The following is a 19,227-nucleotide window of genomic DNA, read 5'->3' on the forward strand; positions in this document are numbered from 1 at the left end:
GTCCTGTGCATCAATTCCGCATTCGACACAATTTATATGCTACCGATGCAAAAACTTTTAATTATGACGGTGCCTCGAAGTCAAAAAAAGGCAGAAGCATTTGTGTACAGTCAGACCACCAAAGTAAAACTTCTCATGTTACATCACTGTTTACACAATCTAAATTGTCAAACCATTTGGAAACATTTCTCCTTTCTTGTCAACATTTTTGCTCGTCCTTGGCTTGTCTGTACCATAGAGTCCTAAAACCATAGGATGTGACTTTTTGATTTTGAATGTTGAGTCAGTGTTTAATGATTAGTTCTTAATTACGTTTTTAAAATCATTCAAAAAAAATAATTTTGATTAATGTATAAATTTGTTTGAAGGCAGTAGTTACCATTGGATTAATAAAAATATATTAGAGGATATTAATAATGTTCTCAAATCATGTTTCTAAAAAGAAAAAATTATTAAAATTTAATATGATTTGTATGTTTTGAATGGTTTTAACGTGTTGATATCAAAAATAATTTTTAAAAAATAAAAAAAATCATTAGCATATATTTTAACATAAAAAAATTATTTAAAAAACAACTATTATCACAATACCAAAAATACACTAAATATACATCTATTTGCTTCCGGTCAACATTTCCTTATCATTTTTTTTATAGATTTGTTCTCCATGTTATAGACATGGCAGATCGATGTCCTGTGCTAGGCCAACTGGTTAAAAATTGCAGATGCTCTATGACCATGATTGATGGACACTGCTTTATTTTCTCCAACTCCTGTAGTCGATAAATTTAACGATTCTTTTTTAAATCAACGCAGTAAATTAAGAATTTTTTTTATAAAATAACACCATTTGAAAAGATTAACTTCATTAAAGCACACGGAATCTACTAAATGTGGACAAATAAGTGCAAAGGAACTGAATCTTCTTCCATCTTGTATACCAGATAAAAATAAAGAAAGCCCCGTCTTAGCGCCAATCATACTCTCTCGCTCTTCTTTTCAAGACTTTCATAAATACAGTCGACCAACTTCGAGCCCTTAGAGCTAAGCAAAAGCTATATTGTCTTCCAAGTAAGATCTTCCTTGATGAGGATCTTACTTGATCACAGGTTGCAGAGCTTAAACGCTTCAGAGAGCTGGTTGCGGCTGCGTGTCTTTTAGTCTATTGGCAATTACCTTAGTCATTCTCTTAAACTTTTCATGCAGATTGCCTAGTTTGCCCAAATTTAACTCATATGACATCTACGTGTCTCGTCTTGGAGAACTATCGAATTCTAACCTCATTTGAGATGCTATGACTGAAACATAGGAATAAAATCGCTGGGGTTAATGATGCCTAAATCCTTCTCTTGGAGCAGTAAGCTTAAACTTTTAACCATGCGGTTCATGGAACAGTGTGACACGCTTGACCACCTATGATGCCGAGCCTGGTTAGGATTCTAGGACGAGGGAGATCAACCTGGTTGGCTGCTTTTTAGTGCATCGGCATGTTACCCGTATAGACCGATGGAGGGCTGAGCCACAGGCCCGCAGGTGAAGAAATATCTGTGCAAGCTGTCCACCAAAAAGCCTGTCAGAGACCAAACCAGCAGCTTGTGGTCCATAGCCCTCTCGTGCTGGCGTTACAAAGCTTTTGTTTGGTTGTTTATTCTAAGGATGTACTTTGCTTAATTATGCCGTTAAGTTGCCAAATTTTCAGATTTCAAGGGACAGTTGACAGTCAAATCTGAGATTTAGGACATGCAGATTTTTATGTTTATTATAAAAATTAGAGAAGAGGAATTCACAGATTTCTAAAGAGCAAAGTAGGGGTGAGCAAAAAAATCGATAAACTGATTAAACCGAGAAAACTGGACAAAAAATAACTGAAAAAACCGAACCGAAAAAAAACCGAATTAACCGATTAAAAAATCACAAAAAAATTCTGGTTCGGTTCGGTTCGGTTTCGGTTTCCGAATTCTGAAACCGATTGAACCGAACCAAACCGAACCGGTTCAACCAGTTAGCACTTAAAAAAAAAACCAAGTATAAATACAATCTTTTCTAACCCTAGAATAAGGCATTAAGCCATCAGCTGCCGCCCCCCTCTACATCTCTCTCATTTCACTCTCACTTTACTCTACCCCCTCCCCTCCCTTCTCTGCATCTCTCTCATTTCACTCTTTGGTTGGTGGGCCGCCCCCCTCCCCTCCCTTCTCAACATCTCTTTCCCTTCACTCTCTGGCTGGTGAAAAATCAAAGCAAAACAAATTGGTCATCGTTGGCTCTACTAAGACAAAGAGTGATGAAGAAGAGTACTTGGCTGAGTTAACTCATCAAATGACTCGCTCCACCTTTAAAGATGATTTCAAGAGAAACGACCTCCCTTGTAGCACCGAAAAAACTAAGGTATGCTTCCTTTATGTTTCTTTTTAAAGTAGGACAATCTGCTCTAGTTTTTGTGATTATGTTTTTTGGGGCTAATGTTCGGGTCTTGGGTTTTTTGCCTGATTTGCAAGGTTGGGTGCAGTTGTAGACAAGGATTTGGCCGTGGAATCCCGAATGGGTCTTCACCTCCAGCAACTTGGGATTTGTTGTATGAGATTTCAGGAGAAGTAGAGAGGATCATTGGGTTTGAACCGGTTTGGAAGGGAAAAAAAACCGAACCGAACCGAACCGAAATTAATCGGTTTGAACCGGTTTTCGGTTCGGTTCGGTTCAAAAAATTAAAAAAAAAAAGTAATTCGGTCTGGTTGTTTATTTTGGTTCAAAACCGGACCGAACCGGAAATGCTTAGCCCTAGAGCAAAGTGATTGTCATACAAATCTGATAAGAAATCGTGCCGGCCGTTTCGCCCAATCAACGGTGGAAATCAATTCGTGCCTCGTTAAATCATTATTGCTAGCACAATTTAAATTTGTGTTTTCTTACATGACAGGGAAAACTAAGTTTCGGATTTAATATGTTATTATTGTCGGTTAGTGAATGACTGTTTTTTTTTAAATGATAATTATTTCTTAATCGATCTTCATTGTATAATCTTTTTTAACAAGTTGTGTGAATAAATTGACAACAGGCAACAGAATGGCATGGCATATCGCTCGGGGGAAACGACCGACTAACCCGACCTGAAGGAACAGAAAGAACCTGGATAAAGAAAATAATATATATTTGACAAACAGCTATCACGATCTGCACTTCTCACAAGCTAAACAGAAAATGAATTATTAATTATTTCATATTTTATTAATTAATAGATATATAATAGTAGATAATAAATACAGATTAGATGATAATTTATAAATATTTAAATTTATTAATCAATAAATATGATACAGAAATAAAGAAATCCGACCGCAGGGAACATTGCCATCCCGAGCCTCTGTGTTTTTGCTGTCTATCCTACCTGTCTTTCAGTATCCCTTCCCTGGCCCAGATCTGGCGTTGGCTTAATGTGCCCTTTAATTTCGGTCCCATCAGGGCAGTTGTGATTTGTTAGTTCTGATATTTTTTCTGTTTCCCTTAGAACTTTTTTGGTGCCGTGGAGGCTTACGAATTTATGGGTCTAAACTCGAACTACGATGCCATTAACTGTAAAAATAATAATAAAAAAACGTTGAAAAGAAATAAACAATGAACTGTTTAATAGAGAAGGAATGACTCTCCTCCCTTTTGCCACCAAAGCCATCTCCACCAGGAAAGCTATATTGGGGGGGAGGGGGGCTAAAATGACTCGATATTTATTGGAGAAAATTATATTTATTTTTTATCTTTAAAATTGTTTCTTTTTCTTTCATCATTTTATATAAAATACAAGATAATTTGATAAAATAGTTTTTTTCATTGGAGTATCACTTGAAAAAAAGATAAGCTAAATGACACTATTAAAATGCTGTAATAATCATTTGACTCTTTTAAATGGTTTTTGCCATTAGAGACACTCTGAACACTGTTTTAAATAAGAAAAAAGGAAATAAATCAATAATCATCCAGATATTGCAAATTGACAGAGCCATATTGCTTGGTAATGAGATCAGCTGTCCCTGTGTTTCCAAGTCATCATGTTACGTATCCCATTTCCATAATGAACGATAATTTGTCTATTATATGCCTATGCAGATGGTCAAAAACTTGCACGGCACAGAACGGTCCATAGCCCTGTAAAAAAGAGTGAAAATAATAATAATTTTATGCCATAACAAGGGGAGGGAAATCAAAAAAAGAAGAAGAAAAGGAAGCAGCAGCAGCATGGAGAGGCAAATATATTGTAAGTCTTGATTTCTATGGATCACAATTTTTAACAATGTGGTGCATGATAGGAGGAATCCAGTTGATCATGCCTGTCCTGAGAGAAATGCAATGTGAATACAACAACTAAATAAAAACAGGATAGGAATCTGGGTAATTAGGATTAAAATTTGAAAAATCCAAGCATTCATTGCTAAAAAAAAAGAAGGAAAGAATGAGAAAGTAAGCAAAAACCCTTCTCAAATTTGGTTGGTTGAGCTTGAGGCTGACTGGATTTGGATGACTGAAGGTCAGCAAGGGCTGCTTTCTTTACCTTCTCATTCAATCACATGCAGGGGCAGAATGTTGAAAATTCATGCGTTGCTAGGTGTTAGCTTTCGTATAATGAGATGAAATGCAAGAGAGCACTACAGAGGGATGTCTGATTCGGACAGTTTGGTTGGAAGTTCGGTAAGAAAGTTCTTGACTTTTCTAGAATGCACTACATCTATATGCCCACGGAATCTCCAATGAGTATGAAGAACACTGATGATAAGATATAAATCATCCTATAGACAGCACTTTGATAGTTATTCCACAAGCATGAATGTCTTACGTGCCAAAGGTTGAGAATGTCCTCATGTAATAATTCATGTGGAGAGATGGTAAAATAAACAAAACTTACCAGTTGCAAGTCCACAAATATCAGCAGTCCACAAGAAAAATTAGGCTCATAAAATCTTGGAAGCGAGAAGCATATGCCTTGGGATTCACTGTAACAATTGACTTGGAGTCGTACTTGATTGACTTGTAAGCATGTTCAAGGCGCTTAGCCAGATTGTAATTCTGAAATATATCAACAATTGAGAAATATAGCACAACGTCGGCGCACTCCAATCCTCCAGCGCTTCGAGTGGATGGCACATGTCCTGCTTTAATCAGTTTTGATCGGATAGTACGTGCTGGCATTCCCACACCTAATCTAAATTTAGAACTGCAATGGAACCATGGCAGAAAGTATTTCATCAATGAAGATACTATTTAATCCCAGATTATCAAGTTCATCTCCAGTAGACAAGTGGGGGAAAACAAAGAGAGGGCAAAACCACCCCTGGTTTCCTTTGGATAAATTATATGACAGGAGGAAAGTGGGCTCTTTCATGGACAGGCTAGTGAACTTTCCATTCTACCTGCCCTCCTCCATTTTATTTTTTAAGCAGTGGATAGTCTTTGAATAGAATAAAGTGAAATCATAATGGCACACACACATATATAAAGTATTACAATGAAGAAGCGTGTGTGTGTGTGTGTGGAGTTTTGGTTTGTTGTTTCCAGATATCTCAGTCGCTCAGATTCGAAGCAATTTACTGTCAAGTGTGTCCAAAAGAAAAGTTCAAATTCAGATTTTGAGATGAAGAAAAATCTTGAATATGATCCTGAGCTCAACTTTCATTGTTTCGGTTATTCTCTTTGCCAGTTTAAATTTTGATCTTCTTCTTGGGAAGGATGTGATCTCTGGTAAATTCAAGCTCATGTTCATCTAAATGGAACCACTCCCAATAAACCCAAACAAAAGAGACTTGCTAATGGTCAACTAAAGTAATGTAGATAGCCTATCATTCATTCTGTGAACTGCATAATTGTTGGGTGGAAGACGTTATTTACCTATCAAGCTCTTTGCTAATGTCAGAATAAATTGACTGTGTTCCCTCAACTTCTTCTGAAGAGCAACTTGAGATTCTATCGCTATCAAAACTTCTGCTATCAACTGAATTTACAGGAGAAGAATCTCCATAGCCAGTATTCTGGACATTGGAATTTCTGCTATCATTCGAATTCATAGGAGAGTGGCAGGAGGATGTAACTTCGCTATAGGAACTTCTGCTATCAACCGAATCTGTAGAAGAATAGAAGAAAAAAAATTCCTCTGTTATTTCGTTTTGTAATATGGTCGCAATTGAATGCTGTGTTAAAGTGAAATCATTTTATTCTTCATTTCATTTCTAAACTCAGATACAAACTTCTGAGTAAGGGAAACATCCTCAGAAGTAAACATGTAAAATATTTTCCCTTAAAATATTTGGCTTGAAAAATATTTTTTAATGGTGTTTGGTGGTAATTGTGATGATATGAAGGTAATGATGCATAAGGCAGTGGTGAGATGGTTGTAGTGGTGATGACAGATAAGATGATGAAAAAACAAATGACAGAGAAGGAAGTGATGGATGTAATGGAGGTGATAATGAGATGATCATGATGGTGGTGTAGGAAAAGGTGGTGGTGGTTGAATTAGTTAAAAAATATTGAAAATTGATTACTATTCACAAAATATTTTACGGAACTTCACGAGCTAATAATATTTCCTAGTAAATGAATTAAGTTTAAAGGTTAAGTATAAAATATTTTATATTGATCAGTTTCCTGTAAAATATTTTATGGCAAACAAATATAGAAAAACAATTTTCAGAAACAAACACAAAAAAATTTAAAAAACATTTAACTGTTAGATATTTTACACGAAACGAATAGACGTTAAACTAATTAACAACTTAAAATGAAACACCTCTTAGTATGGATTAAGGTTTATTTAAATTGAATTGAACATCATTTCTCTATAATATATTCTGAGAAATTATAAAAAGAGTATGAATTGAAATGCAAATTCTGCAAACAGCACATTAGTATGAACCAAGAGTGTAAGAATTGAAATGCACATTCTACAAACTACACAGATATTCTTTGTCAAATTCAGGGTGTGAAAGTGAATAACATCACAGACCACTGCTTCAGTTCAGTTTCATTAGATGGTCAATGCGTTTCTTTTATCAATAAATTTCCTATTCTCTTCTTTATCAAGTACCAAAGCAATGTAGGAGATTAGGAGGGGGGAAATCACCTTTATCTTGAGGTGGCAAAGCTATACAAATCAAAAGACTGTAATCCATTATACCCTGAGCTTCCAAAAACTCACAATCATGCTTGATTTGCCTGTAAAAGTAAAAAAGGGGATTAAAACTTAAATTCATAGATAACAAAAGGGTAAACAATCAATGCCTAAAGGCTTAAAGGTTACGCCAAATTCCGAAGGGTTTTTACAGTTTTTTAATTGCATTTAGTAAGTTTCCAGGTGGAACTACAAGTAGCTGTGTCCGTAAAATTGATCTCCACAATCTGAAAGTCCAATTCCAGATCTAGTTCACCTCGCTTTGTTCTCTCTTCAAATATTTGTTTGTATTTCAAACTAATGTGTCTAGAAAGAACTAGAGTAATTGACATACCCTAAGAGTTTTTCTTGGATCAATGGATCTAGGTAAAAACGAAAACCGAAGTCCATATCCTTTAATATGATGTTCTCTTTGGCTCTTGGTTTGTTTATTTTTCGTCCTTTCCACGAGCCTTTCAGATCAAAAACCCTGAATATGTTAGCATCTGATGGAATCACTCTGGAATAGACAGAAAAGTAAACCTGCTCACAAAAAGTCATGATTAGTGCATTGTAGCAACTCAAAAATGTTAGTTCCAAAACACAAGGGAAGATCTGTGGGAAATTTTTTTATCAGGTTTTGGCTCTTTCCACTAACTTTGTTTCTTCACCAAGGCAATAATCATGTGTAATAAAAGTGCAACCTATAGTGCCCATCATAACTTCAAGTGAAATCGGACGTCTTAGGCCACCCAGCAATAGCATTATTTTCGCTTTAAGTATTCTAATTCAATGGACAAGAAACTGCAAATGAAAACATAAGAAATTGTTTTGTAAACAGTGACATGTTTTGTGATTGTTACCGGAGAAAGGATTTTTTGTTTGGTCTTGACATGTACACACATATAAGAAACAGAGAAACACACATTTTCTAAATCGGCGGACATGAAAGCTGTTTTTTGCGTCTGTGGAGGAAACAGCAAAATGAAATGCGATAGAAGAGTACATACATCACGCACGCAAATTAGAGGATGGTGCATGACCAATCAGACGATGCATGGACCATCCATTTTCTAACTGGATTTATTGGATTTTTTACCAGGTTGAACGGTGACGGGTTTTTTTTACTTCAACGTTGTATGAGGTGTAACTAGCTTATCAACCCAGTTTAGAGTGAATTCAATTGATTTCCAGCCAGATTGACCAGGTTAAGAGGTGTCTATCAACTATGATTTCAACATCTTTGAGTTGATGTTGTTTGTTCCGCTGTTTATATACCTCGTGTGTAACAAAACGCTGTGTAATATGCAAGTAATGCTGTTTGATGTAAGAGAGTTGAAATGTTCTGTACCTTAGGACCACCAATTGGCTTCATATAGTGGATTCCATATAAGATGCTTAACAGTGAATCACGGTTCATTTCAAGATGGAAACAATAGCTTGGAAGCACACGCAGCATTACCTACAAATACAAGTGTGGTGAACTCTATACTTCTAGTATAATGGAAAAACAAAAAACTGAAGCCAGTGAATATTCATCACCATAATCAAGTTGATAACACAAATTTGAAAGCCATAACTTAATCTTCTGATGCAAAATAAAAAAAAAAAGATGAATTAGACAAAAAGAAACAAGTTTCTGCCCTGCTAATAATATTTCATTTGTTACTACACTAGCAGGACAACTCTGAAGATTAATCTCTTTACCTTCTTTTCAGATTTTGGCACGATTCCTATAACAAGGCGGTCATCAGTGCTGACAGGGATCACACGAGTATCATTTCCTGCTGACAATATCTCCCGTAGGGTCAAATCTGAACGTATCGACATCATGTAATCAGAGCGATCAATATTTCTGAGCTCCTGTATGCGTCTGTGACAAATACAATAACAGTAGTGTCAGCTCTAGACCTGGAAAGCTATAATAAGTGTCTACAGGCAGAGAGAGAGAGACCAGCAGTTGAGTGTGTGACAGTTGAAGGCCTAGATTGTTTGCATCGTATCAAAGGAGAACTGTGTTTCTTCACTAATAAATAGCTGAATTTAAGCATGGAGAAATATAAAAGAATGTATAAAAACAGACAGACAAGACAGGTATGAATGAAAAGAAAAATCTGTAAAAGAAAAAGGACAAAAAAATAACCTGAAAACATCGGGACAGTAATCCTTGCATTTATAATAACTATACACGCGATCATCAACGCGTCCGGAATCCTGTTTGCAATATCGTATCGTGTTCCTTTGAGCATCCCTGAATGCCAGAGAAGGAAGGTCTTTGAAATGCATCGCCATTTGCTGCCCTTCAAAATGCCTGTTCCGTCAATCAGAATGAAATGATCCATTTCGCATATGGGAAAGGTGTCACAGGTTACAGCAAAAGGTCAGTGAATGGGAATGTCAGAGCTAGTCAACGGTCTTTATACTCAAATCAATCAGGACAACAGCACGACAAATTCTCTATTTACCATTTTTTGGGACGATTCCCAATTTTCTACAATAACGTTGATAAACTACCGAATTACACAAGACAAGGGGGAAAACAAATCAAAATTCTGATTAAAAAAAATGGAAATTCCATAAACTAGACTGGATATCAATACCAAAAAGTCAATCTTGAATTATGATCATAATGAACCCACCAGAATTGCAAAACCCTAAAATGAATTCACTGGATTTGTCTCGCCCAAATCAACAAAAAAAAGCGAAAACCCATCAACAAAAGAATCACCAGAACGAGAAAAATACAAATTAAAAAATAACCAGAATTAAGAAAATAAATTTGCAGAGATTACCTTTAAATATATATTGCTTTTGTTTCTGAATCTCAGTTCCATATCCCTTTATATGCCCTTTTCATATAATTTGATGACCAGCTTATTTGAGTTGTGGCCGTTTTGCCACTTCCGAAATCTTCGCTTGTTTATTTAAAAATATTGGTTTTGAGGTCCTTAATAAGACTCTAAAATTCATCCTCTTTAGACGCCAGATTCTATTCTGGAAGGGTTGTTAACAAGATTCCAGCTATTCCTTTCTGTTTCAAGTTACATGTGACCATGGGCGCTAGCACAATCGTGCAGTCTGTTCTAACTTTTAAATGTTTGCCTGCCCTGCTAAATTTAACAAAATCAGATGGCTGAATCATGATAAGATGAGATAAATCCCTACTCTTAAGTTGGGTGGTTCTTATGGTTGTAAGTTGTAAATTTCCAAAGTTCTTGCAGCAAACTGCCTTGGACTATTTCCTGTCTTTGCCGGTGACAGAAGGTTAAGCAGTTATTTTATCATATGATTTTGTCGAATCATATAGATGGTGGTGTTAGTTGGGGCTGGTAAAATTAGCTCTAGCACGTTCAAATCGTCCAATATTGTCAAATAATTTGAAATGCCGTGCCCTCTTTTTTTTTTAATGTCATTGTGGGAACCATGAAATCCACTCCTGTGGTTATTGAAGAAAACAAATAAATTGAGCTTATCAACAACAGTTTGGTATTTGGAACTGTATCGTGCTTTGCTGGATATTTGAACTGATCATTACACGAGTGTTATTAATTAACTCAAATATTATGGGTTGGATCAATCTAAGTGCTCTCAAAACGTGAGACTTGGTTTGATTCTACCGGAGCTGACATCATAATTCCTTCGTATTATCTAGAATTAGTTGCAATTCCCAGTAAATATGTTAAGTAATTAATGTCTTCGATAAGAAAAACAGTCTATCATGTAATGCGACTAAAATGTTTATACCAGTTTAACCATTGAATCTGAGTTTACTAAAAAAAATTATTTTTATTTTTTGATTGAGATTTAATAGTTTGATTAACAACGGTGGTTATTTTATCGATCTCGGCATTCTGCATTCTAAATTCACCCTCGAGTAATGTACCAAGAATAGTCAACTGCTAATCTTTAACCTCTAATGCCTCGTCAATGTCGCTTATGCAAAGTGCAGCAGCAGCCGCCTTGAAAGTGATTTGTTTGTCTCTAGAGAGATTCAACAAACACTGAAGCCATGGAGAAAAACATGTTGGCTTCGCTTGCCGGATGCGGTATATTATATGCTGATACGGGTAACTTTGCTTAGGCAGATTCAACAAAGACTTCGCAGCGTAACCCGGGTACACGACTAGTTTAATGCTACAAGTACAGTCGAATTCATTAGTGTTCCCCATTCTATGAAAAGAGGGCATAATTCCAAAGACGTCGAACAGGCAAAAAGCATCAACAGTGAGTGTTGCTGGAATAAAGAGACAAGCTTACGTTAATTACACGGTGATCTTCAAACATTGCTCTCTCCTCGTTGTTGAACATGGTGACAGCATGCACAAGCTTCGGAAACTTGGTAAACTTCATGCTGGCAGACTATTTACTAGCTTGACAAGCGTGGTCCTAAAACAAAACCCAAGTTGCATTTTTCAACTCCTGCCATTTGTGGGAGAAGTTGGTATAATCAACATCGAATTGTTGGGGGGAAAAGAGAGTAACCATGAAGTCACTAGCATGGCAACCCATTACTAGATTTGACAGGTGCATTGCAGGAAAGGATGTGGTAGCAGTGCTCTAGATTTTGATGCGGGGATGGCAGAATTGCCAAAACCAGAAAAACGATTGAAGCACCATACCCCCAAAATTTTCTTTGGACTTGAAATTTGAATGAGATAATCAGAGGCATTGAACATTAATTCTACTCGATAATTTCTACTACCATGCTAAAGACAGCCAGTTAAACTTGGACCTGGGCAAATGTAAAGTTGAAACAATTCAATGTTGGATTTACATATATGAAGCTAAAATGTGACAAATCCAGGTAGATGGATATATGCATTCGATGCAGAGGCACATTCTGTAACAAGGCCAGTGCCTGGACGAATCCATGGTTAATCATTTAAGTGTTTATACAAAATGTATTGTCATTGCAAAGAATAATCCCCATTTTCATGAATTAGCAGAATTAGTTTGCAGGTACACTTCGTGTAAAACTTTTCTGAAACAGATTTCATAATGATTGAAAAAGAAGGCAGAACAAACAAAAAGAGAAATGGGGGGATATCAGACAAATTTTTCAACACCGCCACCTTAAATTCAATAACAAATTACGGTGCCATATCAAGCCTAGGTTCAAAGCAAAACCCAGTAAAAAGTTGAAGTGGGAACCTCTTTGACACTGGGCATTTCTGTGACCACTTCCATTGTTTCTGGTTAATGTCAAAAACAAGAAGCGCTGGAGCCCCGTAGCTTTGGATGTATATATGATTATTTGTACCACTGCTAGCAAAAACTTCATCAAACTCCCCAAATCCTTGGAAGAACTTGTGGGGCATACGGGCAATCTCTTGCCAGTCCTTGCCATTTAGAACCCAGATGCCAATCCCCTTTATTATGTCAGGCCGGTCTTGTTTACCAATTCCTCCCACCATTACAAGCTTCTCATTCAAATTCATCAGACGGCCACAAGTAAGAGGACAAGGTACTTTAATGAAACTTCTTATCAACAAGCCATGAGAAGATCTGTTGGATAGATTGTACCTGATTAGACCATGACGGGTTTCTGTGGCACCACCTCCTGCAGAATATATCAAAAAGTATAAAACCCCACCACAGATCACACTCTCATCGCCACCTCTCCATCCAGTCATAACCTCTGTGCAAGAAGTTACCCACATCCTCGTTTCAGAATCATAAATATGGATAGAGAGATCAGATTGGAAAAAATTTCCAGAGCCTAACTTAGACTTCACAATTGATATAGTATAACCATGTGATATCCGGTTCACAGAAATTGCAAGTGCACTGTAATCATAAACTTTTAAGCCTGGGGGCTCCTGAAGCTTCCTGCAGCGTTTGGTTATAGGGTTGCAGACATACAACTCGCTTCTGCTGTCGTTATCCATGAAGGAAACCAAGCCGCATGATGAAGCAATGAACCAGTTCGACTTTTGGATGTAGGGAAGATCAATGCCAAACCATTTTCGAAGGATAGGATCAAAAGCATAGCCAACTGGTTCGTCAGAGCTTGTAAACATAAAATACCATGGTTTTTGTGGCAGGACAGGTGAGAAGTTCCATAAAAACCTCCTTGAACTAACAATCTCGTGCCATCTTTTACACACACAGCCAGCTCTGAAGATGCTAGCAATGGGGAGACAGGCTAGAATTCGTTCTAGCAGATCATCGGGCAAGATTAAATCAACCGAAATGGCATTAACTTCTTTATTTCCTTCATCGCTATGTTCAGAAAATGAATCGAACTCACCAATGTCCCTTGTCGGGTTCTCAAAACAATTATTTACCCAAGATGTTTCACCCTCCATGATGAAAATAAAAGGGGCCTTCAGAAAAAGATCTGGCACAAGAAAGACAGCGACAGATCTAAAATGAGAAGGCCCAAATAATTTTGAAATGAAGATTTATGAGAATAAAAATAAACCCCTTGCTATCAAATATACGAGTTAATATCGCTACTAAAACCAACACACAAGATATAAATTAAAACTTGAGGAAATTGAAAGACGTGAAAATCAATCTGAAATTTATGAACCACGAACGACGCTAGAATTTACATGGGAAACAAACAAAAGAATAAGTATTGCATTGCAGAACAAATCTAATAATATCTAAAACTAACACCATGTTCAGATTCAGAGATACAAAACCCCAATGCTTTTTCTCCTATTGAGGGAATAATAGTTCCAAAACTCGGGGAAAAAATTATCAATGAACAGATATAAAAATATAATTCAACTGACTTACAGGCAAACAAGAATCAACCTTCAAGCTCGGAGTCATGCCACATCCAGATGCAAAACTGTGAAAAGCCACGACCCTATAGTGATGGTCTCAAGGGCACCTGCAAAGCAAGAACTATTTTATAGGACCAGGATCATATTCTGTCATCCTTCCACATATTTCGGATTATATATAAATTCATCTTTAAAATATCCGACTCGTAGTAAAAGTAAAAAATTCACTTTAAAAATGCAAGACTCCCAGCATAACCTACACATCAAACATGATTAAAGAACTAAAACGTTGTTAAACAAGGAACACGTGAACATGGAAGAAAGAGTTTTTAACATGATCAGTATGGTACTCAGCTTGCAGACAACCAAGCAACCACATATATATTACTTTACTAATTATAAAAAAACAATGAAATTAAAGGGGCTGACGGACAGGTTACCGAATCAAATGCAGAGCAAGATTTTAAGCCTCTGGATTTAAAACGATATCTGTGAAGTATGGATGGATGTATACCGCATTAATCGCTAGATTGTTGCTTCGGAAAGACAACGGCGCTTAAAGAGAACATGTAAAAGGAAAAATTTTGAAAACAGGAAATCTTCCAGGAATGAATCTGTTGAGCACCAACTTGTGTTTCCTTCCACACTAAAGAACAGCCTTTTATGGTTATCAAACCGTCGCAAAACTGCTTTAGAGAGCCAATAAAAATAAGAATAATTTTAGGTAAGATCAAGCCGTGCTTATCTATCAATTAAAATATCAAAACCCCACTTCCAAGCAAAAATTAAGACACACAAACAGATCACTATAAAGTATAAACCCATTTAAAAAATCTCAAGTGAGCAGAAAGCAATGAAGTCCCTTACCTCTTTAAGGCCACCAACACTCTCAACTCGGTCTTGCCAGATTTAACCAGAAAAAAATGGCATAAAATGAAAACAAAAATTTAAAAGGGGAAAAAAATAGAAACTCCTTATCGGAGGAGGCAATAAAAGAGCGTATCAAAAGCTGATGAGAAGAGAGAGCTGAAATGAGAGTAGATGAAGGTCTTTTCAAGTAATGGTAGAGGAACAATGAAATGGGTCACTTCAGATTTGGCAGGTGACTCATGCCCAAGAAACCCATTTAAGAGAGGAAAAAAGAGAGTTTTTTTTTTTTATTTGGTTTATGTTCTCTTTTCTTTTTTCGATGTGTGTGTGTGGGAGAGAGAAAAAACGACAGGCAGAGAATGAAGTGAGAAGCCGGTTTTTCTGTAGAGGGCTAAAAAGTAGGTGGTAGGTGTTTTTTTTAGAGAGAGAGAGGGAGGGAGGGAGAAGCGGAAGGGGGCGGTGTGCGTTAGAGGTGTTATTCAAGCAAACTATCGATTTCCAAGGGGAAGAGGAGAGAAAACATTTGGATTTTGATAGCGATCAAAGAGAAAATAATGATGCTGTCTTACTCATCAACCCTCGTATTTTCTTTTTCCTTTAATACTTTTTCTTTTTCTACAACCATTTTATAACTTTTGCTCGCCTCCTTACTTGGTAACTCTATTCTTTTTATTTTTTTATCAAAATATTTGTTGGGCATAAATTATATAGTGGTCGGTGATGCCAGCTTTTTTGCGGGTATCCTACGTGGCTGCCATTGATCTGCATGCATTGATAAAATTTATTAACTAGAAATGCGCGTGTAATTCCCTTTTTTTTCTTATAACAAAGAAAAGATCTAAACTCGGAATCTTTTTTTAAAAAAATATTGCTAGTTGAGCTAGATGCTCGTCACCGAGTGTAATCTCATTTGGTCGTTGGTGGAGGTGCGGTGGCAAGATGTAATAACGCGTATGGATTATATATAGTTTTATCTAAATCATGGGTGGATGGATGCTTGTAAGATTCGTCGAATAGTCTCCGTCTGTTTGTACTTGGATACATGGTAATAAATTTAATGGACACGTAAATCATGTGTAGTTTGATCTGGTCATAGGTGAATGTGCGCTGACAAAGCTTGCCGATTATTACAGTGTGATTGCCTTGCTTGGTATAAAGGCTGTCTTTCCTCCATCTCTGGGATAAGGGAAATTCGATTTTAGGTTTTGACACGGCATAAAATGACTTGTATCAGCTAAATTAAATGCATTGTGACAAGAGAGATGTCCTGGTTCTTTCCTTCTCAAAACACACATAAAATGAGCTTAAAAACTTCGGAATTGATTCGAATAATTCCTTTCTTCGAACTGCAACCCTGTTCTTCCACCTCTCTCTGTGCACTTTGTTTTCTACTTCTAGAGTTTTAGTATATACTTTGCCGAGATGCCCTGGTTGCTTGCGTTCTGGTAAATACCATTCCTCATGGGCAACATTTTCTTTGCCAAAATAGTTTTTGTGTTTTAAAATCACATCGATCGTTAAAAGTTACGTCCCATTATGTTTGATCAAATCCTGGACAGGAGTATCTAATGTTGTTAGTAAGATTCTTTGACCTGCTTAATCAAGGTAGTGAGCTGTTAAGATCGCCTGACCAGGTTTTGAATTTAATTGGTTGTGAAACCAACTTGTTGAGTCGCACAGTGATAATTTATGGGGGCACCAGCATCTCATGCACGAGTGTGCCCATTCAGAAAAGGTTACATGACTAGATGATGTAACAAGATTATTTATAAGATAGTGCATTCCAATGGGGGCAGCGCTAGCTGGCGATGTCAGCATTGCAAATTTCGCCTTTTCTTCTCCTTCATATTTCCCCGAGCAATCTTTTTTCATGCCTTTTCCCTGTCAAGGTGTGGCAATGAGAAGACTCCGAGAGATAAAACAAGGTGAGGGAATAGAACGTGTCCAATTAGGACATTCGCTTCCGTGACTACTTTCTACAAGTCCAAGCAGAACAATTAACGTTGCCAACTTAAATAAATACTAATATTATATTATTCTTAATAAAACACTAAACGACGGGGCTAAATCAGCCACACCTACAAAGTGTGTTTTATTGTTATTATTTTAATTTAATTCTTCGAGGATTCAATCTTTATTTTTTTTAGTTTTTTTTAATTTTATTTTTTAATATTATTATTTTTGGAATTGTTCTTTATATTTTATATTTTATTTTTTATTTCTTTTAAGATTATATTATGATTTCATGATTTAGTTTTTTTTAATCTTGATATCAACTTTTAATACTAAATTCGTTAAAAGTAAGGCTTTGTAAAGTTTATGAATTTAGCAAATTGCCTAGATTGATTCTATTTTTTTCTAATTGGGTTTATACAAAAAATTTTATTTATTTTTCTTGAGTTATCTTGATCTTATAACCTAATCATGAATTAAAGCTAGTCAATCAATTATTTGTTTTTTATATTATTTTTTAATTGAATATAATACAGTGATTTTGTAAAAATATTTTTTAATTAAAATATTTTTTAAAATTTTAACACTTTCATATTAAAATATTTAAAAATATATTAATTTAATATCCTTTCAAATATGTTAAAAAAGAAAAACACTGCCTAAATTTTGTTGAGTAAAACACACCGAATGTTTTAAAAAGTCATGGAAGGACATGATTGTGGTGGAAACACAACATTGAAAAGGATGTTTATCTCACTACTCACCCGAGTGGGATTTAATGGTCCATGCTATGAATAGCTTTATTCAAGACATTTTACTGGGCTAGAGCTGCTTTTTCTTTTCTTTTCTTTTTTGGCTCTGTGGCTGCTTTCGATGCCGCCCCTTGATTGTGGTTGTAATGCAGTTTTTGAACTTGGATTGCTAAAAATTAGACCCCCATCCTGCATATATATTAACCTGCCGACACTCAACCTTTAAAATCTTTTTAATTTTTTTCCAGATTTTCTCTATCCAAGCCCATCCCCCGAGTTTCCATGCCACAAGATCAAATCACTAAGCATTAGTAAGTTCTTGAAGTTTTGGGACTGATTTGTAGGCTAGAGACTAATCTGTAATGATCCTTTCGAATTTACTTTTTGTCTCGAGGTGTCAAGGACAATCTTGGCTCTGTGAAGTCACGGATTTCAGCTATCTATCGAATGATGGATACCACAAACCAGGCATGAGCATTTCGCATGCACGGCTACATCCCTTTACTGTATCTAAAAAAACACACCAACCTAAGAAGAAAATGATAAAAAAAGAGCAAGGATCTTTGAATGAATGCACAGTGCCTGTGATTTTTTAAAGAAGTGTCAGGCGCTTGATTATCCTACGAAAAAAACATTAAACTCGATTACTGTAGAGTTAATAAGATGACTCTGGCTGGCCAGGGTCTAATCGGTTCTTCGAGACAGTTTTGTTAACGTGGTTGTTACTGTATTTTAATTAAAATGCAGTTTATAATAATTTAATAATAAAAAAAGTGATTTATTATTCATGGATTCCACATAATTTTTGTGTCCGAAACACTGTTAATGAAAAGTAAGAAAATCCTGTTTTTCATGCACTATTCATGCTAATTGCACTGTTCACTGAACAATACAATTAGCATGAACAGTGTACATTGATATATTGTTCAGGCGAACATTACAAGAGAATTGCACTGTTCACTTAAAAAACAATGAACAGTGCAATTCACTTGCACTGTGTATTTTTTTTAGTGTGTTAATTTTATTAACAGTTTTTTTTTAAAAAAATAGTTTAGAGTTAATTAAATTCATTCGCACTGTGATGTGAACAATATTTTTTTCCCCGAAAAACTAGTATAGAGTGAATAAAATTCACTCGCACTGTAATATCAATTTTATACCTGATAATATTTTATCTAATTTTATTACACGCTCAAAAAATTATGAAAACTGTAGTTCTTATCAGATGAATTTTGTATGTAATAGAATTATAAATAGTTTAATGGAATAATAAAAAATATTTTACATAAAGTATTATTTATTTCATGATATAATAGGAGTAATTAATACAATATTTAAATTTAAAACCATCAATATTAATATATATATTTTTTAAATTATTTTATAACCTCAATTTCAAAAGCATTTTTAACTAAACAAATTAAACTATTATTTCTTCAATCTCAATTTCAACCACATTTTTAATCAAACACTTATTTTTTCAAATCAACCTCAACTAAAAGTACTTTCTATAAAACAAATTTTTTTCAAATCACAACCACAACAGTTACCACAATACCAAACACACTCGAGTATGAAATTCTAAGGGTGTTTAGAGTGTGAAGCGATTTGATTTTTAAAATATTTTTTATTTGAAAAAATATTAAAATATATTTTTTAAAAATATATTTTAATAAAAATACAATAAAAAAATATTAAAAAATAATTTAAAACAAATAAAAAAATAATTTCTTTAAAAAACACTCTTTTAGACGTAAAAAAGAACTGGGGGTGAACATCGGCACCT

The 19,227-nt window shown here is 35.4% G+C and overlaps 2 protein-coding genes across 5 annotated transcripts; both read right to left on the bottom strand.

The window, feature by feature from the left end:
- Positions 1-3,855: 3,855 nt before the first annotated feature.
- LOC133683201 (phosphatidylinositol 4-phosphate 5-kinase 10) lies at positions 3,856-10,322 on the bottom strand. Its single transcript, XM_062106755.1, has 9 exons — positions 9,922-10,322; positions 9,273-9,440; positions 8,837-9,002; positions 8,481-8,591; positions 7,485-7,672; positions 7,103-7,194; positions 5,872-6,103; positions 4,892-5,200; positions 3,856-4,137 (listed from the first exon to the last, which is right to left on the bottom strand). Exons 2-8 carry the CDS (start codon positions 9,419-9,421, stop codon positions 4,912-4,914), a joined length of 1,227 nt encoding a protein of 408 aa, XP_061962739.1. The 5' UTR covers positions 9,422-9,440; positions 9,922-10,322; the 3' UTR covers positions 3,856-4,137; positions 4,892-4,911.
- A 1,711-nt stretch (positions 10,323-12,033) lies between these two features.
- On the bottom strand, positions 12,034-15,302 carry LOC133682751 (F-box/kelch-repeat protein At3g61590). Of its 4 annotated transcripts, none has more exons than XM_062106260.1 (4): positions 14,734-15,302; positions 14,381-14,552; positions 13,877-13,973; positions 12,034-13,469 (listed from the first exon to the last, which is right to left on the bottom strand). In XM_062106260.1, the coding sequence occupies exon 4, from the start codon at positions 13,435-13,437 to the stop codon at positions 12,220-12,222; it is 1,218 nt and encodes a 405-aa protein (XP_061962244.1). In that variant the 5' UTR covers positions 13,438-13,469; positions 13,877-13,973; positions 14,381-14,552; positions 14,734-15,302; the 3' UTR covers positions 12,034-12,219. The 4 variants fall into 4 exon arrangements, with proteins under 4 accessions (XP_061962244.1, XP_061962243.1, XP_061962245.1 ...); XM_062106259.1 differs by having other exon boundaries at positions 14,307-14,552; XM_062106261.1 differs by having other exon boundaries at positions 14,307-14,555.
- Between the last annotated feature and the right edge of the window lie 3,925 nt (positions 15,303-19,227).

This window comes from Populus nigra, chromosome 2 (genome assembly GCF_951802175.1).
Source record: "Populus nigra chromosome 2, ddPopNigr1.1, whole genome shotgun sequence".
In the NCBI taxonomy this organism is placed as follows: domain Eukaryota; kingdom Viridiplantae; phylum Streptophyta; class Magnoliopsida; order Malpighiales; family Salicaceae; genus Populus; species Populus nigra.